We start from the raw sequence: 21711 nt of genomic DNA, 5'->3' as shown, positions 1-21711 counted from the left end.
TCTATTCCGTTTCCATGTAACTCTCTCTCTCTCTCTCTCTCTCTCTCTCTCTCTTCGATCTATTCCGTTTCCATGTATCTCTCTCTCTCTCTCTCTTTCTCTCTCTCTCTCTCTCTCTCTCTCTCTCTCTCTTCAATCCATTCAGTTTCCATGTCTCTCTCTCTCTCTTCAATCTATTCCGTTGCCATCTCTCTCTCTCTCTCTCTCTCTCTCTTCAATCTATTCCGTTTCCATGTCTCTCTCTCTCTCTTCAATCTATTCCGTTGCCATCTCTCTCTCTCTCTCTCTCTCTCTCTCTCTCTCTCTTCAATCTATTCCGTTTCCATGTCTCTCTCTCTCTCTCTCTCTCTCTCTCTCTCTCTCTCTCTCTCTCTCTCTCTCTCTCTCTCTCTTCTTCATTCACTGGCCCCGTATTATCGCTGCTTGCAGCTATATTTAATTATTGCATTTGCATCAGTGGTGCTGGTGCTTGATATGATGTATTTTTTTTGCATCCAGTGTAGGTGTGGCAGTGCCTCAACGGTTCAGCAATTTATGTTAAGTCATAATGTGATTGTGAAAGGCAAAGTAAGAGAGAACAACTGATTAAAGATTTGTTGATCGGGAGTTGACTGAAAACGGTGGAGGGCAGTAATAAGCCTTTGGCGCCCAGACAGCCGGAAACAATTCGAAGAAGTAGTAGGAAGTAGTGTTGCCATGTTGGCTTATTATAAGCGACTTTGGGCTTCTTTTTCTGTAAAGTTGCTTGTAAATATTGGTAGTTGTGGCATGCAGTTTTGTGGGCTTTTTTTCTCTGAAGTGTAGTTGCTTCCAAATGCGTCACATCGTGACGTGTTGTGAGCGTATAGATCGGCTATTTGGTTAAAGTGCTCATGTGGCCTTGTAGTTCTTTTGGGCTTGCTTTCCTAGATTGGTTTGCTTATTTCTCTCACAAACTATGGCAACACTACGTCCAGACTGCCGGAAATAATTCGAAGAAGAACCGGAAGTCACGTGGATCGAAAGGCTGTGGTTTGCGGCTTGCGCACGCTCAGAGTAGAACAATAAGATCATAGCCAAAAGAGCTAACACGCAAGCTAACAGGTATTTATTTTATTTACATTTATATGTTTACATTACAAGATAGACGATTCACATGTAGGTAGACTATTAACTGCATGTATGACGGCAAAATATGTTGTCAATTTGGGGATAAAGAGTACCATGGTTAAATTAACGTGGTTATCTAAACAGTTAAATTGCAGGCGTAGCGTTATAATGTTGGTAATGTCCTCAAAAGTGTGTTTATCACTTAGATTTTTGTTTCTTCAATTTTCTTCATAAACTTTCGTCTAGTGCTCCACTGAGTGTCTTATGTCAGAATTGTTAAGCAGAGAGGGGAGAGGATACATGTTTTAGCAGTGGAGTCATTGTAAGGCCTATTAGCTGGGAGGGAATTAATAAAAACTTGCACAAGAAAAACTTGACAAGTTTTAGATTTTTGGCATGGTGTTGGGTATAAGCATAAGGTTTTCAAAAACCATTGCTAACGAGTTGGATTTATGAAAATCTGACTTCTGGAAAGGCACTATTTTCAAGATGGGGGTCTGTGATGGCCAATTTTACATCAAGGTGGCCACTCTTCCTCAAGTTCCTCAGTGTCCACTCTTCCTGTTACCTTGCCTTCAAGTGCTTTGGCACCTTGTGTCATAATTGATGTCTTAATTATTTGTTTAATGAGGATTTAATACATTATATCCAGTAAAACACTGCCCAAGGACAAAGCCCTAGAATATAGTGATATTATGTAGTATTTCATGTATTCCAAATACACAACCATAAATTCCTTCGATGCCCGCCCGGGTAGTAGACTGATCGTTGCAGCATTAAACGTTGTGGCGCTGCATGTGTACTCGCCCAATAATTAATTCCTGCTACTTGGAGTCACACAATTGGCAGGTGTGATTAATTACCCCACACCAATCGCAACACACCTGTCTATGTGCTCCCCTTAGGGAAGTTTTCATATGTTCAGTCCAGCAATCAATTCCTGCAGGCTGCCACAGTTACTGACCCCAACTTTGGCTGCCGTTGGTTGGTCACTGTCAGGTAACTTGCCATTATCTGACCTCATCATTGTAACCTAATCCTGTCTCTTTGTGGAGATGGCGGATAGCGATGATGAATACGATCGCAGGAGGAGAGACAAGTTCAGACGAGAGAGGAGTGACTACGACCGTTCAAGAGAGAGAGAGGACAGGCGGCGAGACGACTGGAATGACAGGTGATAAAGAGGGGTGTTACATACCTGAGGGTCTATGTATAGTTGGTTGCGCGCCACTGTCGCATACCGACAAAGCAGGTGTACACGCTCAAAACGTGTAACGCTGTAAGGCGTTTTAAGCTTGTAGATCGGCTATCTTCAGGGTGTGACATGACGCGTAACCAAATATAAATCGTGCATGAGATGACTATTTGAGGTCAGGTAATGCCTCAACAAAATCCCACTCTGTCCCAAAAGTGAGTTTTATTGTTTCTCAGAAAATTCATGTGTGTACTTGATTTTGTTTTGGCTTATTTTCGTTTCAAGGCGCCAATCTGGCAGGGAGTGGGACAGAGGCAGGGAGCGGCGCAGCCGCGGAGAGTACCGCGACTATGAGAGGGGTCGCAGGGAGAGATTCTCTCCGCCCAGACATGACATGAGTCCCCAGCAGAAACGCATGAGGAGAGACTGGTGAGATGTGATGACAGTGTTGTTCTTCTAGTGTGTACATCTAGCATCTGTTGTTGTTTAAACTTCAGTCTCCCCCTGAGCAGGGATGACCATGGTGGAGACCCTTACCATGGCGGATATGACATGGGATATGGTGGTGGCGGTGGTGGAGGCCCCAACTATGCCCCACCTCAGCACTGGGGTCACCCTGACCTCCACCTAATGCAGCCTCACCACGGCATCCCAATCCAGGCGAGGTAAGAGGTAATCAGGGCTCTGCAACATGCACCCTGCTTTTGGGTTGAACAACAGGTGTCATGCAACAGTATGTAGTACAGTTTGTTTTTTCTCTGGTTGGGTAATTGAGCACTCATTAACATTTTTGGTGACATACGGGTACAGTTTGTGGAATTTTGTTCATTTTGTTTGGCTATTTGTGTTTTGAAACAAATCAAGAGACATTTTCTGGAAAGTATGGGGGTAAACGCACAGAAATTGCCGGTCTGTGGCACAGTATTCCCTATATACTTCCCGTACAACGAATAGCAAAACCAGTCACGATGGGGCACGGTTTCTGTATGACAAGTTAGACAGTGAGTGGATGAAAGCAAGTTATGATTGTGTGCAACATGTTTTGAGCATTAGAAATACCTGCCAACAGACCAGGCCTAATGCCCCAACCCCACCCCATGTGATCCCACACTTGAGGTTGGGAAGCACTGAGTTAAACAGGTTCATATTATTTAATGGCTCACTTTGAGATGATGAGAATGAATGTAGGATACAGTATACAGATGCTGAGCATATTCTACAATATGCGTTGTGTAGGAGAGGTTGCGAGCACCCACGTTTGGTGTACTGGAAGAAGCATGTAATGGTGTTGCTTACGACCATTATTGCCAGCCAGGTAGTGCAGTAACACTTCTGATATTTAGTCATGACCCAAAAAAGGGTCCCAACCCATTGTTTGGGAACGACTGATCTAACGAGTCGTGTAACATTACACCACCAGGCTTGGTAACATCCATGACATGGACCTTGGCCCCCCTCCTCCAATAATGAAGACCTTTAAGGAGTTCCTGTTGTCCTTGGACGATTCTGTGGATGAAACGGAGGCCGTCAAGCGCTACAATGAATACAAGATTGACTTCCGCCGGCAGCAGATGCAGGATTTCTTTTTGGCTCACAAAGAGGAGGAGTGGTACGTTTGTAATTTTTTCTGTGCTTTTAACTCAATTATTTCTCTGAATATTAGTAGGTTTAGGTGTAAAATGTAATACTTTTGTATTCTATCCTTAAGTTTATTGTATTGAAATGCTAGTGTTAAGTTGGGCCAGATTCTAATGGTGGGTGTGGGGGTGTTTACATCAAGGGACATAGTGCTCTAAATTTGAATCTGTGACTCGAGTGTTTAAAAAAAAAATATATATATACATCTAATTGAACTGAGCAAATGATAGGTGGCTCCTTCAGAACTAGGTGGTCAACAAATGTTATTCAATTCTACATAATTTAACATATTCTCATTGTGATTAAATGTGATCAAAGCAGAGTAAATGTAATGTAAACATCAATGAGAATAGTGTCCCATCTTTAACTTAGGAGAGTATCCAATCAAAACTTGTCAAACAAAAATTATGCAAAGATGGCAGCCTCCCCACCCTAATTTTAGAACCGGGCCCATGATTACCCAAATTTCTACAGGCATTTCATTGCTGACCATTGACTTGCATTTTCACATACATAATTTTTAAGTTAAATTAGTCAACTGATTTTATTTTATTAAGTTTTCTTTATTGACCATATTCACATTGCAATCATTGTGCTCTTCCTTAATACTCCAGGCTGGGGTTTCTCACCTCCCGGAGTATTAATTAAGCACAAAATGGGTGCTGTGTAAATTAGGGCTGGACGATTAATCGAAAACTGCAATCTCATTTTCAAATGACGATTCCATTGATGTCGCGCTGCGTTCACGTGCTGACTTATTTAGCCTACTGTGAACATTCCCAGGTGTAAAGTCGAGTGTAAATCACACTTAAACAATGTAAATGATGTTGCTCGCCGACAATTGCAGCTCTAAAAGTTCACAACGTGTCTCATCAAAACACATTGCGAGCTTGTAGATCTGCTATTTTCAGTGAGCAACACCATACAAGGAAATATAAATTGTACGTAATTTCATTCTAAGAAATATAAATCAGGTTTAAAATATTGATTCGGCTAGTGTTTTTGGACTAGAAACTTTTAAGTACAGTTGTTGGCTGTCAAAAAATATACCGCGTGCTAAATTTATTCTCACAATTTTTTTTAATGTTCAGCAGCATATAAGTTGATTAAGAATTATAAAACAATAAAGGAGGAAAATAGATTTTTGTTAAGAGACCAGCACTTTGATATACTGTGCTAAGTTTAAGTCAAGCACTGTCGTCAGTTTAAAGCCTATCTAGACAGTAAGCGTCTCATTACATTTATTTTATTTACTGAAAAAATAACAATCGTGCGAGAGAATCGTGACTCACATTTTGGCAAGAATCGTGCAGCCCTAGTGTAAATCTAATCAATTGCCTATTTCTGCTCTGTTAACTCTTTAGATTAAATGCATAAATGAATCGCCCACTGCCAGCGATTTTTGGTGTTCCTTACCTTTTCAACTAGGCACAGAATATTTATTCAGTATCATCGATCCCCTGACACGGAGGGTTTCACTGTGCTTCCCCGAGATAAAAAATTAAGTCACTGCGACCCACCCGGTCGCTTGTTACAGGCCGTTGAATATAGCTTGTCTCGTCAAAAATGCAGGGATAAGAAAAGATACAGCCATTTCCCCAAATACGCTAAGCAGGAAGTCAATGGTGGTGAGATCTTTCGATCACGTGATCTCCTGGATCTGTGTGACTTGAGGAGGAAAATGGTCTCTCGTGTGTTAGAGAACAGCGCCATCTGGTGGAAAACCACTAAAAACGAAAAGGTCGTAAAAGTCGTCTTTGGCAGTCTGAGCCTTTGGAAAAAAAGTCGTCCTTGGCAGTGAAAGAGTTAACCTTGCAGAGATTCAGTTGTATGATGTCTGTTAATGCTTACTACTATACTTTTTGTTATTTCACAGGAGTATCTAGGGATCATGCTAAATTTCCAATGTTGTGTTTTCTTTTGACATAACCATTCCTTTTTCCCTTCATTCCTACTGCTACCTTCACGACAGGTTTTTGTTTTTTTGTTTTTGGAAGATGAGAGAACGTGGATCTCGTCCGCAGGACTCGCTCTGACTGTAGACAGCAAGGGAATGCACTGCGCACAATGCAGTTGCTCTTAGACACACAGTACCAGGGATCTTAGATAGTCAGTGAAGTGGTCTTTCGCGCATGGAGCCTTTTTTTCGTGTTCGTTAGAGTTTTATGCTTTTTTTTCCACCCTATTTTCTTTTTATATTTGGACCAAATCGAATCCCAAAACCGAAATTGTGTGTATACAGACACACCCATGGGGTGAAGTGGAGCACATTTTCACAGAAGAGAGAGATCCCTCTCAGTATTTATTTGTTATTAAAGTGGGAGAACAAAAGGTAAATTAAGTCCACTAAATGGTAAAATTGATCTTTTTAATGTGTACACATTTAAATATAGATGAATGTTTACATTTTCATGATCTTTTTCCCTGTTGTGTTTTTACCTTGTTTCTGGTGAGCTGACCACAAGCTTCCTGATATGTGCAATTACTAGCTATAATCACAAAGACATGCATACACACACTCACTCACTCACTCACTCACTCACTAAAGGACCTAACACTACAGCAAGGATTAGGCAGTATAAATAATCAGTGTAATAAATTTCTTTAATCTGATAGTTATAAGCATAGATATGTTGAGTTTCACTGATGTCTATGCATTCTTTGTTCTTCCCAAAAAAGACTCGAATGTCCAGCTGAAAGTAAGAAAACTGTTTTCGGTAGAGCCTGACGGATATCTCGGCTATTATTTGATATCTGTAACGTTAATTAGGCAGCCGTCGTGTCCCAATGTTTAAACACTTGCAAGCTGGTGTCCCTATTTTAGGCAGTTTTCAAAAATAGTGTATCTACAGCGTGTGTGAGCTTGTCTATTGGCTTTTAAAGATATATATAATTATTCTTGATTGACCACTTGGACTGACTAAAGGTGATTTTAGGTTGTGCTGCCTTGCTAGCCTGGCATGGCCAGACTAATATCACTGCGTAGATATTAGTCTGGAACTTTGGTGTGGAAGACTAATTTCCAAGGGGCGGTTACAAACGGATTCAAACGTCACAGCAAAACATTTCCCACTTTAAATAGTGGGCTCTGATTGGTCACCCACAACTCTGGCGTGAGCAAAATGTAATTAAAATCGAGGAGCGCCAGACCAATCTGCCCAGGGCAATTTTTTTAGCTGTGGAAGATTTGTCTGGTTTCCAGGCTACTGCCTTGCAGTTGCCATTTGCTGATCCCCTAGAGGTCTTATTAGTGCTTGTCTTTATCACATAAGGACAAAGTACAGCTGGGGTGAGATTATTAACACATTTAAAGATCATTTTGATAAAAGAAGCTACAAGCTTCACAATGCAGCATTGTGAGCATGTAGATGTAGATCTGCTATTTAATTATAGGCGAACGTTTGCCTAATATGACATGCCCAGAATAGGGATGCTATCGTTCATGAGGTTAAATTATTATAATCTTTTTTAACAAAATATCTGTATGCAGTGGTTTAACCCATTTAGACCTGAGGCCGATTCTACAAATGTCTTCTAAATCCTACATTTTCTATATCGGTGGTTCTCAATCGTTTTCTTGTCAAGGCGCGGACCCCCATCTCAAAATATTTTGTTCCAGGGACCCCCAGAAGCAAAGCTTTGAGTAAAAACAATTGGCTTTTAAAAAAATATATACATTCAAAGATTTTCGTGGCGTGCTATGAGCTTGTATATCTGCTATTTTTGAATAGCCAACCAATGTGCCATACGTATAGCTAAAATCTAAAATGACACAGATGCTCTCCCGGTTTTAATGAGTTAAGACTACATTGGACCCCAAAATCTGGCATCGGTCAGGCTCTAGTTATTGGCTTGAGTGCTTTTTGGGAAAAACAAGATGTGATGATTATTTGTGTGTGTAGAGTCATTAAAGTTATTGCACCACACAGATGTAAGACACTACATGCCATTCATTCTCTAACCTGTGTGTCACGTCCACCCAATCCCCTTCCCCGCCACTGTCCCGGAACGTAACGCCGGGCACAGGTTCAGGTCCAAATACCACCCAGATGAGGCCAGCCAACTGAAAGCAGAGGCTCACAGTGCGCTGCAGAACCGCCTGAATGTCTTTGTGTTCCTCATGGAGAATGGCTGGCTTGATAATGTCTCTCTGGACATCGAACGTACCCCAGCCATCACAAAGGTCCTGGATGCAGGTGAAGTACAATACAGGGATACTTGCTTTCTCTATATCTGCATAAATCACCTGCATCGTAAGCCATATTTTAGTAAATGCTATTTAAGTATTTAAAAAATGCTGATCTACAAGCTCACATCTGCAAATTTGTGAGCTTGTAGATGACATACCCAAAATAGGAACACCAGATTTAAAGTAGTTAACGGTTTTATTTAGTTAGTGTCCAATTTTTTATTGACCTACATAAGTATCTTGGGCACTAGTGATGCGCGGGTTGACCCGTGGCGCGGGTGGGTCGAGTCAGAATTTCGGAGAAAATTATGCGGGCTGCGGGTGAGCGGGTCACGCGCTCTCACACGCAAAAAATAAATAAATAATAACATGCTCTTGTTTTGTCTTTATTCCTAATAAGAATAAGAATAATAACAATAAAACAAACAACAAAAGCAAATTTCGGTGAAAGCTGACAATAAAGTTGTATCGTATCGTAAAACAGTTTGAATACACTTGGGGATTATTTTCTAACCATGATTTTACAAAATAAATAAAAAATCGCGGGTCGCGGGGCGGGTTGAGCCATAGATTTATGTATGGCTTCGCGGGGCGGTTTGAGGCGGGTTGGGTTCCGTGGCGGGGCGGGGCGGGCCGAGTCATGAAAAAACCCGACCCGCGCATCACTATTGGGCACTATTTTATACCCTTTAAAAACATGTTTTTTACAACCAACCAAAATAGTCCACCCTACCAAACATCTAGTAGGCAGCAGATGTGCAATGAATATTGGCTAGGTGTTGAGGGTTTGCTGCATATTAAGCCATGATGCCCCCCGCCTGCCCCCAGCTGTGATAAAGATGGAGGGAGGGACAGACCATGACCTTCGTATCCTGGACATGCCATCTGAGGAGGAAGAGGAGAGGGAGAAGTTGGCCACTGTAGCTGAGCCGCCCAAGAGGGAGGAGCATAAAGCCATGGATGGAGACAGCAAGCCCCCCGGGGAGAAAGACAAGGTACAGTCTGTCTTCTCTGTCCTGTTTGAGCCAATTGGTGTTGCAGTCAATATGTCTGTGTGCTGCATTGATGTGTGTGTGATCTGTGCCACAGGAGGTCAGCAATGCCAGCATGGACAAGGGTGCCACCAAAGCCTCTGAAGGGGAAAGCGTCAAAGAGGAAATGGAGAAAGAGACGGTCAAAGAAGAGATTCCGGAGCCCAAGAAGGTGTTTATCATCGTTCACCCTTAACACATTGACTGCCAATCGCATAGGATCTACGCGAACCTATTTAAAGCCGCCACGTGCCAGTCGCGTAGATCTACGCCAACTGGTCTTTTTTTTTTTTGAAAAAAAAAGTTCACATTGCACTTTTTTCAATTTTCGATACAACACATTTCATTGTAGTACCACCGTAAACGGAATTATCCGGGATCCGGTTTTGCCGATCCCATCGGCCTCCATTCTAAAGCGGACACAAAAACGCCATTGTCTCGTGTAGTCTTTCTCCTCGCTGATCACTGTTTAACATAGTCTTGCGTTACCAGACTGTTGCCTCCCACAATTTTCAAATGTTTCCGGCGTACCGTCTGGGACTCGGAAGCTCTGATCATGATTAGAAAATAAACCGGATGTGGAGCCTCCTCTCCATTTCCGTTTCGTCTTTACAGTCGCGCAAATAAAATAAAAAAAATAAATACAATAATCTAAGTATACATAGCTTGCTGCTTAGCAGAAATGGAAATTAGAAAATAAAATGTAAAGATATTTTAAAATATATTTTCGTGAACGAAAGTGCCAGTTTCCTCTCTCGGATTTTGGGAATTATAGTTCCAGACTCTATATAGCATTCAGAGATTGTGGAATAGTTGTCTGGCTACGCGAGACTATGTTTAACATAAACCGTTCTAACTACAAGATGGCGACTCGGTTTTTCAAACAGATTTCACTGCTCGACGCAGACCGATCGTGGCTGTGTTTACAAACACTTTAATGATCGATCTTAAGGAATTTAACGAGGTCTGTGGCGACATGAAAAAAACTAACGAACAACAATAAAACGCTGGCACAGGTGAGTACATTATGAGATTAAACGCTGAGGTGTCTGACCCCCCCCCCCCCGCCAAAAGAAAAATAAATAAACAATCATCTACTTAATGTTGCTTTATTGTCATTTGTTCATCAGCCAAGGAGGAAGAGGAAGCGCAGTGGAGATAGTGAGGACGAACTCAGTGCCTCTGAAAGCGACTCTGACTCTGATTCTGACTCCATCTCCTCCGACAAGCCTGTCAAGAAGGAAGAGGTGAAGGACCAGGAGGACAAGGATGAAGAAGAGGAGGAGGAGGAGGAAGGCGAAGGTGAGCAAAAGCAACATCTGTAAGGGTTAATGTTGCGTTCACACTAGCGGCTACAAAAGTCGCTGTTGAAATATTGATTAACATGCTTGTTGACATCAGCATGCGTCCGACGAGCGAGAAGAATATACAGGAAAAATATAAAGCCTGGGGTTAAAAAGAACACGAAACTGGACGGAAATAATACGTTTCCCCTTATTGCCAGCAGGCATTGTGTGAAGAGAGAAGGCGAGTAGAAATGGTTAAACACTTGCTTGTTTGTAGCTTTGTAGATTTTGTAGCAGCTACAAACGTCGGGTGTCGCTTTGTGTCTTCATGTCGCTGGATTACATTGAAGATTAATATTAGACAGTTAGCTTTGTATCTGCCAGTGTGAACGCAGCATAAGACTTTTTTTCGTTTCGACATTTTCGTTGAGCGACACAGACATGCAATGCATACTAAATCAGCGTTTCCCCAATCTGGGAACCCATTGTCAAAGAAAAGCGGGAAAAAAAAGCGCTGCGCTGTTTTTTACCTTTGCATTCGACTCTGGGGGTAGCGCTTAAATAGAATGTGGCCACAGGAAATAGTCCCATTTGGTCTGCCCTCAGCCCTCCTCCTCCTGTGGTGCGCCTATGTTTTAATTCCCACTAATAATATTTCTCCACGGAACACTTAACACCATTTCCCACGGGACATGGATCGTTTTGGTTATAAGCCCACTTGTTTCTATGATGGAAGAACAAGTTAAAATGTTAAAACTAACTTTCCGTGACTTTGTCGGCTCTGAGGGCGCTATTGTTAAATGAGTTTGGGTTTGTTTCCAGTGGGAAGCGAACGCACAGATGTACATCCCACCCACTACATTTGATTAGGTAAAACGCGGCCTGCTTCCTGATCTGAAGGTACGCCCACTTGTAGGCCATGTTCACACGTTCTGAACGGCCCTCCCGACAGATGCAGTAGTGCAGCTCTGAATCTGTTCTTGAGAGATTAGCGTTTCCCAATCAATGGGTCGGATTCATTTTTATGTGTTTTTAGTTTTTATGTAAATATCCTTTTTTAACATTTCCTCAAAACATTTTTCATCATTTCCAAAGATTAAAAAAAGAGAATGAAATCCACAAATAAAAAGCTTTTACGGGAGTGAAAATATCAGATCTACAAGCTTGCATCAAGCCGCATTGTGAACTGCTATTTTATTTGTATGTTTGGGTCATGGGAAAGACGCCAAATGTACCTTTTGTGTCTTGAGCTGAAATGTTTGGGAACCCCTGTACTAAATCACTTCACAGAAAAGGAAGGTTTCAGAGTTGATGTTAACCAGAGTTTCTCTCTCCCAGCCAACGACGACAAAGACAGCAAAGAGGAGAAACCCAAGGAGGAAGTTGAGGAGGAGAAGAAACCCAAGGATGATGCTCCTCGACCACGGCCTCTCCACAGGACCTGCTCTCTGTTCATGAGGAGTATTGCCCCCACCATTTCCAAGGCTGAAATCATTGCTGTGAGTTGACCAGTGGAAGAATGGTATTGCAAAGTGTTTATGGAATTGTTATAGATATATTTCAAGGTTCTTTAATTGTACCCGAGGTTAAATTTGTTTTGGGAGATTGAGCAATCTAAAAACAATACATCACAACAATACAGATTCCAAAAAAAACCTCTTGAAAACATCCTAAGAAGGTCATGACAAAGTGCTTTTACACACAGAATCAGAAACAACTTTATTGTCACAGGTTTACAGGTATAAAGCAGTGGGTGAAATTATTTTTCTCTACGTGCTCCACAAGAAGGGAGAGGAGGGAGATGGAATAAGAGCAGGAGAAAAACATAGGATAGAAATGGGTCAGATAATCAAAAAGATATACGTACATAAATACAAATGGCATATGTAGTAGCAGAAAAAAATAAGCAGATCACATAAAATGCCATTTGCTTTAACCCTTTGCATTCTGTTTGTAATAAAGTCCAATATCCAACCCATTAAGTTGTGACTAAATGGGAAATGTTCCAGCAATCTCATGGCTAAGATGTGGGGCTGGATAGTGTTAAAGCTTGAAGAAAAGTCAACTAAATGATGGCTTTGTGACGTTGCCCTTTTTTGTTCTTCGTTCTCAGTTGTGCCGGCGATACCCTGGCTTCTTGCGCGTGTGCTTGTCCGACCCGCACCCGGAACGCAGGTTGGCTTTCGCCTAAAACCCAGTTGTTGTTTTCAGTATTTTATGGTCAAAATAATTGTTATACTGAAGGACCAATTAGAAGGTAATTTGTGGAAGTGTAAGAATGAGAATTACATTCTCACAAATTCTAAACAAAAGCTTGTGCCTTGCAGGTTTTTCAGACGTTGCTGGGTGACATTCGATCGTAGTGTCAACATCAAGGAGGTCTGCTGGAACCTTCAGAATATTCGTGTAAGTCTCCCTGCAGTGAACAAGACACTAACTTTTGAGGTTACATATGCATACAGGTTTGACAGGATCAAATTGTGTTTGATTAGTGCCAGTTGATTACCTAGTCTATGTGCTATGTGGATAACCTGCTATAATGTTTGTGGTTAAGGGATGAACATGCGTTGTATTCACTTCTGTTCTGTGCCGTTTGCAGCTGCGCGACTGTGAGCTGATACCAGGTGTGAACAGGGATCTAGCCCGGAGGGTGCGTAATGTTAACGGCATCACTCAACACAAGCAGGTGCTCCGCAATGACATCAAGCTGGCTGCCAAACTCATCCATGCCTTGGACGACAAAGGCGAGCTTTGGAACAACAAACTCCAGGAAGAGGCTCTGAGCACTGAGGTGCAGTACTTTTAAGTACAACACCTAGTTAGTTCTCAACTTTGTTTTTCCAATTGCTTTTCTTATGGATTATTGTTCAACAGTTGCCAGCTCAGAACCCCATCCTGAAGAATATCACTGATTATCTGATAGAGGAAGTGAGTGCAGAGGAGGAGGAACTCATGGGCAGTGGCAGTGGGGCAGACCCAGAGGAGGGCGCCAAGGATGGAAACCCTACAGAGACCACTGTGGAGAGGGATGACAAACTTGTAACGGTCTGAATGCTGTTCTAATATGAGACAAATGCATGTTGTTGCTGTCAAAACCATTACTTTTCAGGAAATGCAAAAAAAAGAATGTGTTCCAATTTTTTCAAATCTAGTTCATATTTATTCACAAGATTTTGTTAATACTTTTAATTGGTTAAATTTGTATAAAACCACAGACAGACAGACTTAATCACATTCAGTCTGACGGCCCTATTTTGGGTATGTCATAGATTTTTAAGATAAGCTCACACCGAATCACTCAACGTGTTGTGTGATTGTAGGTTGGCTCTTCTCACTACTTTTATGCAAGTATACTGTTGTATGATGCCCCACAACAACACTATTCTGAACATATTATAATCTAGGGTGTCATCAATGTTGCTTCAGTGAATCATCAAATGGTCACATTTCGTCGCTGAAAAAAGTTGTGCACTGTCACCCTAGGTTTTGGACCGTCTGCTTTTGTATCTGCGTATTGTCCATTCCATTGACTACTACAACACCTGTGAATATCCCAGTGAGGATGAGATGCCCAATCGCTGTGGTATGGTCCATGTACGTGGACCCATCCCTCCAAACCGCATCACGCATGGAGAAGGTCAGTGCATTTGTGCAGATTGAGGACATATGTATACTGTCGGAAGTAGGCCATTGATACTAAAATGTATTCATTGTGTTGAAATGACACATCTCTCAAATCCATTATATTGAACATTCCCGACTTTCATATAACAATTGTGACTGGACCCAGAACAGTCTCTTTGCTACATTTTCTAGATTCCACACTTTGTAGTATATAGAAATATATTTAAGGGGTAGATATATTTATGGGAAGAATGATGTGCACTACACATTATTGTCACCGCACTGCCTGCCATTTAGTATTTTTGTCTGAAATTACAATAACGATGTTAAACACAAAACCACAATTACTGTGTGCAGTGCACACATTTGTGACTGTAATTATACACTTATAAAACTAAATCTGTTAAAATTCAGGACATTATGTATTTTCTTTGTATACTATCTTGTGTGAATGGGAGCAACTTGACCATCTTACCCCAACTTGAATCAGACCTGAGGTGAAATCTGTAGAAAATCTAGCCTAGTCCAACCCTGACATGGTTGGAAGTGGACGTGTAATTGAACCTTGTATGTTGTGCACACAGTAACGCAGTGGCAGAAGTTGGTGGAGGAGAAGCTAAGCCCCCTGTTCAGTTTAAAGGAGGTCCTGTCGGAGGAAGAGGCTGTCAAAATGGGCCGGAAAGATCCTGAGCAAGAGGTGGAGAAGTTTGTGTCTGCCAACACTCAGGAGCTGGGGAAGGACAAGTGGCTCTGCCCCCTGAGCGGCAAGAAATTTAAGGTGTGTGCTTGTCTAGGAATGTTCAAGTTCAGTTTACGGCTAAAGAGGATGATACTTGAACATTATTCATTGTCTTTATCTTCTAGTTACATATTTTTGGTTGCTTTTACCACAAAGGGATATTTATTGGATTTCTTTTTTTTTTGTTTTTGTTTATAAAAGGCTGCAAAACGAATGGCCTTCTGTGGCATTCGTGTCGTTTTCTTTCCTGTGTGTTAATGTATACGTTTTGAAATAAATTGCCAGGGTCCAGAGTTTGTGCGCAAACACATATTGAACAAACATGGGGACAAAATAGAAGAAGTGAAGAAAGAGGTGACCTTCTTCAACAACTTCCTTATGGATGCCAAAAGGCCGTCACTCCCAGAAATGAAGATGCCTATTATGCCAATCCCAGGACAAGGTAGGGAACAGTTTTTATTTATTTTAAATATTTTCTAATGGAAAAAAAGGTTTAAATTTGTATGGTGCTTTAATAATGAATATTTTTTTTGTGTCTTCTCCAGGATTGCTAGGAGTTACGCCTAACATGCCGTTTCCCCCTCAAGCACCCCAGGGAATGATGGGTTTCGGACAGCCTCGTCCACCTGGGATGGGATACGGAGGTATGGCAGTGCTGGATGTATGAGGGTGATTTTCTTTCATACCATACCTCCAGAAAGTATTTATATTTCTTCTCTTCCACAAGGTGGACCTCCTTACCCGCCCAACCAGTACGGAGGGGGACGAGGTAACTATGACAACTTCCGAGGAGGACAAGGTGGCTATCTGGGGAAGCCACGCAACAACAGGTGATAACAGTGTATGGATCATCTTAGGAGTATTATTATCTTTCTACCCTTCTAATAAAGTTTTCAGCCGTAACTGGGGATTCACATCGGTTTCTTTTCTTACCATCACAGAATGGCACGGGGCGATCCACGTAACATCATTGAATATCGTGACCTGGATGCGCCAGATGACGTTGACTTCTTTTAAAAGAAGAATTTCATTCATCTTTAACTGACCTCCAGTCTGATGCCCTATTGTGTTTGTTTCAAAAGTAATTAAATGATATTTTTTGCAATGATTATAAAATTAGACCAATGTTCTATTGCAATGTGTAACCCCTCAAAATAAAAATGTAAAATGTGTCACAATGACAATTCAGGTTTAATTTTTCTATCCCAATAAAAATATAATATTTCTTGTTAGATTCTATTTTGGAGGGAGGGAGGGGCAAAAATCGTGCATGTGATTTATTGCACATGCTTTATCACAAAGGTGGTGTGGTTACGCACATTTTGAAACTATTTGAATGTGATCTTAAGTTATCTTGTCAGTGTCTCGACTAAAGCGGTTTTAAACAGTTAAAGCAATGATTGCAAAGTAAAAGTATTGTCCCTGACAGTTTAAGAGGCAACAGATGTTTTAGACGAGAGATTGCAGGTTATTCTGCTCTATGGAAGTAAGAGTCAATGGCATCTTTGTCTCGAGGGACAGAAGCATGGATTTAGCTTTCAAATGAATTAAGAAGTCGAACCATTTTCTGTGCTGGCTATTTTACAGTGCGCGGACATGAGGCTGTGTGGAATTGGCCTTAAAATGTACTGCATGGTTGACATTAGGTCTGGTACAGCTGGTATTGTATAGCTGTTGCTCTTCTACTGCAATTCTGTCCCTTTACTTGACTGAGTTTAATCCTGTTTTCTTCTAGATACATTTTCCTCTCTTATGCATTAAGAGAAGAAAACTGTTTACTGATTAATTATGGAGATTGGTTGCCCTCTAGTGGACAGAATGTTGAATAACTACAGCAAATTAAATCTATCACCGTGTCCCTGATTAAAACTACTATGGTAGTCAGACTGTTCCTGATTAAAACTACTAAGGTAGTCCGATAAAGATTACCTATCTATCAAGGTTTTACTTGAATGGTTGGATTAAAGAGTTTGGTCAGAAATACACTCAAAGACAACAAAATTGCTCTTTTTGGAAATTCAAAAAAATGCAAGACTACAAGAAAGCTTAACAGCGAAATGGCACGTGTTTTGGGGCCCATAGAATTTTATTCCTTTTCCCAACTACTACAGATGTCAAAATATGTTCTTAAATATACATTTGCCAGTTAGATTTTCACAGCACATTTAAATTATTAGACATACTGTACAGTAAATGGCATACCACCATCCATACACAACATTGCAAAAAAGAATTACACAGTTTTGACACCATGACATAATCTAATGACGGACAGCACATTTATATGTATTTTAATTGTCGGGGAGACTAATTGTCAGGTGCTGCCAAAAAGTATGAGTCAAGAAACTTGATGAATTATAGTGGCTCTTTTCCACTATGAAGGGTAACCCAGAACCTTCCATAACCCGAGTTCTGTGATGGTTTTTATGTATGTTTACATTTTGACGAGAACCACCCCTGAAGGCAAAGGTACGTTATTAAAACGTCACTTAAATAGCCCATCTGCAAGCTCTCAATGCATTGACTTGGGATGCGTTGTGCGCTTAATTATTGTAGCCGAAAAGGCCATATTTCTAAATAGTAAGATCTTCTCTAAAGCAGATCCTAACTTATCATTTTCATTCAGGTACTCCGACTGAAGATAGCATTGCAAATCATATCATTTGCATAGTTCATGTTGGAGTGAAATGTCTAAATAATACGAAGTTCATGACTATCTGAGAGTCCACAGCTGACCTTGTGCTCATTGAATAACTTGGTCAGGGCCTCCATATAAAGACCATGGTAGTAGTCCACCTCTTCTGCTGTAGCCAATTCACGCTTTGGCACTGAGATGGGGCTTCCCACTAAAAGGAGGAGAGTATTAGAAGAAGTAATTGTGTACAGCATGTACAGTAAAGTTGAGCTTTGCCGTGCAATAACAAATTACTCACCAACAGTTGTGACCGGATTCCTGTATGGAAGCCATCCCAAACGCTCGCCAAGAAAAAGACAGGGGGCAAAGCCCACAGTCTTTTTAAACAGGTCCTGTAACCGCCGACCCACACTGCCCTCTGTGAAAATCAACTGGCGGAAGACTTCATTCTCCCCAAATGAGTAAACTGGAACCAAGTCAGCCCTGAGGAGAATCCATCACTGTGATTGTGTCAAATAACACCAGGCAGGCTTGGTCATTTCATTTAAGTTTATTCAAGTGTTCTTAGATGGGCCTATTTGGTGTCTCTAGTCACCCTAGATGGGCACTTCATCGTATGACAAATAGCGAAAATAGTCCATCTGCTTTGAGCTTCTAGATCTATTTTTGGAGAAAAAATAACATTTGGAAAATCTTTGAAAAATAAATTTGCCCCAAATAGGGGCACCAGGGTTAATAAAGCATTCTCACCCGAACTCGAGTGCCACTCTGACAAATCCTTTTCTCTGCTTCATGACCACTGTGTTGATACCAGGGGAGGACGACAGAGACTCTGCGGCCCCTCCTATGATAATCACCACTGCGTTTCCTTTGCCACTTTTTGTCAGGAGATGTGTAAGACTAGGCTTACTCACTGGATAAAGGCCTAATCAGAGAAAACGAAAAAGAACAAACAATATTAAAAGAAGATAATAAAGAACAAATGTGAGAGAAGATTATGCAACTATCAAGGGTGTCCTTCATCCTTGTCAGATGTCCATCTGGGTCACTGATCAATTGACCGTATAATCAGCTGAAGCCCATCCCATCTTAGTTAGTGGTGACTATACTGTATCTGGCAGATGACACACCCCAAAAAGGGCCTCATCTGTATCCTATATGATTTTTTGCTATCATGTCTACAGCAATAGCACTGTGTGATTTGTGATCAGTATAGAACCTGAAATCCTTTACAGGCTGTTTATTGCGCTTGTTGTTTTGCACCACTAGTATCTCAGATTCTTTGTCACTGCTCCAAGAGGACTCGTTTTGATTTGCTCAAGCACCTTCTGCCCCTATCTTACTCTTATCAGGCTGTAAACACGCATTCCAATGCTGGAATTATACAAGTCAAATCCACAAACAAATTACAATAGCAACCTCTGGTGGATTGCAGGGGCTACACAAGGTACCAGGACTTGTGGATGTGTAATACTGTTCTTTTATTTTAAATTTCTCAATTATTCAAATGTTTAAGGAAGATGTGGCTAATTGCAATTTGACTTAACATCTGACTTTAAATGCCAGTGTTGTTAAAGTGTCCCTTTGTTTCCATTTGTACAGCCTCAGAGTTGAGTATTATATTAATTTAATTAATTAATGTATTCTTTTTTTTACAGTGTACCTGCTAACATGAGATATTCCCTGAAGAGCGGTATCCTGAAGAGACCGGCCAATACTACCAGGCAGGAGCGTATACCAGGAAAGGTCTCAACGAAGCCCCCATACTCTGTGGTGAAACAGACAAAGGCTCCCACACTCATGATGCCATGTGGGTGACATCCTAAGACGTAGTTCTTATTTGGATTCAGCTCAGCTGTCTTCACCAACTGGACAGGACATTTGAGGCAACATGATATTTTATTAATATTTGCGTTAAATAATAAAACAATTAACCAGAGTTTTGTGCTGCCTGTTAATTACAGTACTTTGACTTGTAGAAATTCTAAAAATATTTGATGTACTCATTTTCAGCCTTGAGTTGTAAACACATTTTCCTATGATACTTAAAGAATATTTGAAATAGGTTTATAAGAACACAACGGCCCTATTAAAAACAGTACACCTTACTTTGACTGGAAAATAGTCTCTGTAGTGCCTCCACACTGTCCAGTTCCTCACAAATAATGTCCTCCTGCCCCCTAGTGGAGACAGAAATGAACGTGTCCATACAGTTCTTAAAGGATAGTTCACCCCCAAAATGACTTTTTTTTCTATCGATTAGTCACCCCATGGGGTCTTGAATTCATGGATATTTGTTTTGTTTTTGTCGCATAACTAAGCCAATAATTTGATTATATATTCCACGAATTCAAGTCTCCATGGGGTGACTAATCAATAGAAAAAAATTCATTTTGGGGGTGAACTATCCCTTTAATAATCATAGCAGTTACTTGAGTAATAGGAATGTATTTACCTCTTTCAGGGGTTTTCCAGTCCTTCACCAGCCATATGAAGGATAGAGTTGCAAGTGGCCACAGAGAGGTAAACATAAGATAGACACTCAAGATAATGCAACCCAGTCCTAAAGGTGAGGATAGTGATTATGTGTTGTCAATGACATATAAAGGATGCCAAAAATAAAATGACAAATAAGAAGAGATGCATCAGTGTTGATGTAAAATTACTCAACAGCAAGTTACTGTAATTACTAGTGTAAAACAATTAGGAACAAGTGACATTTTCATTATAACGGTACAGTTGCATGGCTCATGGTGTAGACTTTCTGAATCCTACAAGTCATATTTATAGGCCTAGTTAAAATAGCTGCATGCATTATAATCATTTTATGTGTATTTATTTGTTATTAACAAAATAGTATTTATTTTGGAATCTCACCTAGGAAGAGGAAAGACAGTACCCATTGCAAAACACTGATGGTCTCTAGAAACTCCTTCCATTGAGTTTTTGCTTGCGTCATTCCAGTGCCCTGTGCGCCATAACATCAATGTCCATACATCAATAACCTCATGAGCTGTCATCATTACAGTTTATATAGCAGCCTAATCATGTGCCTGCAAAAGTTATAAATGCTGCTATACCTGAGATAATAGAAGGGTATGATAGTCAAGCAGTTATATTGCATAACTGATACTGTACTTTGGTTTATAACCAAAGAGCATACTGTATCAGTTTTACTTCTCCTCAAGAGGAAGGCAACATTTGTGTCGCGCAGCCACAAAATGAACAAAACAAAATCTGTGTAAATGTCTGACATGTCTATATACTATCTACACTTCTTACTTGCTTAATGCTTATTAGCTAAACCTATTTTATTGGTTAATTATGAGTGCAAAACGTATGCAGATGTTAAACATCACAAATTATTGGCTAAAAACAATATTTACGTAAAAGAAGTCTTAACGTAACTTAGTATCTTACCTTATTGTAGTATCCAACAGTTACCTTACTGTAGTGTCCAGTTGCTCTTTGTGGATACCGGTCTGCCAGTGAACAAAAATGACAGCTACATTCTGTGTGCACTTTGATCTGTGGGGCAACTGATAACAAATCCCCCCCCCATAGTTTGACACAAGAATTCAATGTCAAAGATAAACACAACCAGGCTTATCAGATGTTTATGATTACTGATTATTAAAAACAAAAATAAAACAACTGCTGCACAAAATGTTAGTTTGCACATGTACAAAACCAAGTGAAATAAACAAGTGTTTTATGTGTGCCTTCTGCTCCTCTGCACATTTGACAGTGCTGCTAAAGATATATAATGCCTTCTGCTTCTGCTTTTGTACATTTTGATGCTGCTGCTCTGTCTTAAGAGGTTTATCATAACTGCTGTTTTCCCTGTACTTTAATAGTAACTAATGGGATACTCTAACAATGTGACACTCATAACGTGTCACATTGTAGGTTGTTTTCTTCGAATAGCCTAATTATGACATAAGACTTAAGGGGTTGGTTTTGTATTAATATCTGAAAAGTAACAAGTAGCTAAAGCTGTCAAATGCTGTGATTGTAATGGAGTAAAAAAGTACAATATTTGCATCTGAGATGTAGGGGATTTGAAATAACAAAAATGTAAAGTAAAAGTAGCCTACCTTATATTATACTGTGCATTGTACAAGTACTGTACATTATTGTATAGTACTTAAGTAAATGTACACTACTTACCATGACTTTGCACCACTGACCAGCATACTGATGAGCAATAGCATTTGGTGGATTGTTCCTTTAAAATGACTGAAAGGCTGGCAAGACATCAAACACCATCAGGTGTACTAATTGC

The 21711-nt window shown here is 40.6% G+C and overlaps 2 protein-coding genes across 6 annotated transcripts; one reads left to right on the top strand and one right to left on the bottom strand.

The window, feature by feature from the left end:
* Window positions 1–999: 999 nt before the first annotated feature.
* Window positions 1000–19365, top strand: srrt (serrate RNA effector molecule homolog (Arabidopsis)). 5 transcript variants are annotated; one of them, XR_014602015.1, is made up of 21 exons: window positions 1000–1083; window positions 2145–2263; window positions 2570–2713; window positions 2797–2949; window positions 3705–3893; window positions 7949–8118; window positions 8940–9106; window positions 9201–9314; window positions 10273–10444; window positions 11767–11927; window positions 12542–12603; window positions 12756–12834; window positions 13028–13219; window positions 13303–13473; window positions 13912–14065; window positions 14637–14830; window positions 15077–15233; window positions 15337–15435; window positions 15519–15621; window positions 15733–15872; window positions 19085–19365. XR_014602015.1 is itself a non-coding variant. In XM_084075138.1 (20 exons), exons 2-19 carry the CDS (start codon window positions 2145–2147, stop codon window positions 15623–15625), a joined length of 2604 nt encoding a protein of 867 aa, XP_083931264.1. In that variant the 5' UTR covers window positions 1000–1083; the 3' UTR covers window positions 15626–15632; window positions 19085–19365. The 5 variants fall into 5 exon arrangements, 4 of the variants coding, with proteins under 4 accessions (XP_083931264.1, XP_083931262.1, XP_083931263.1 ...); XM_084075138.1 differs by lacking the exon at window positions 15733–15872 and having other exon boundaries at window positions 15519–15632; XM_084075136.1 differs by lacking the exon at window positions 19085–19365 and having other exon boundaries at window positions 15733–15969.
* On the bottom strand, window positions 17483–20385 carry mogat3b (monoacylglycerol O-acyltransferase 3b; the record flags this gene model as incomplete). Its single annotated transcript, XM_084075140.1, has 7 exons — window positions 17483–17637; window positions 17725–17909; window positions 18177–18351; window positions 19090–19294; window positions 19536–19606; window positions 19882–19989; window positions 20304–20385. 7 exons carry the CDS (start codon window positions 20383–20385, stop codon window positions 17483–17485), a joined length of 981 nt encoding a protein of 326 aa, XP_083931266.1.
* Between the last annotated feature and the right edge of the window lie 1326 nt (window positions 20386–21711).

Source organism: Gymnoscopelus microlampas (genome assembly GCF_963454915.1).
Source record: "Gymnoscopelus microlampas genome assembly, chromosome: 12".
Classification (NCBI taxonomy): domain Eukaryota; kingdom Metazoa; phylum Chordata; class Actinopteri; order Myctophiformes; family Myctophidae; genus Gymnoscopelus; species Gymnoscopelus microlampas.
This window is presented reverse-complemented; position numbering and strand designations above follow the sequence as displayed.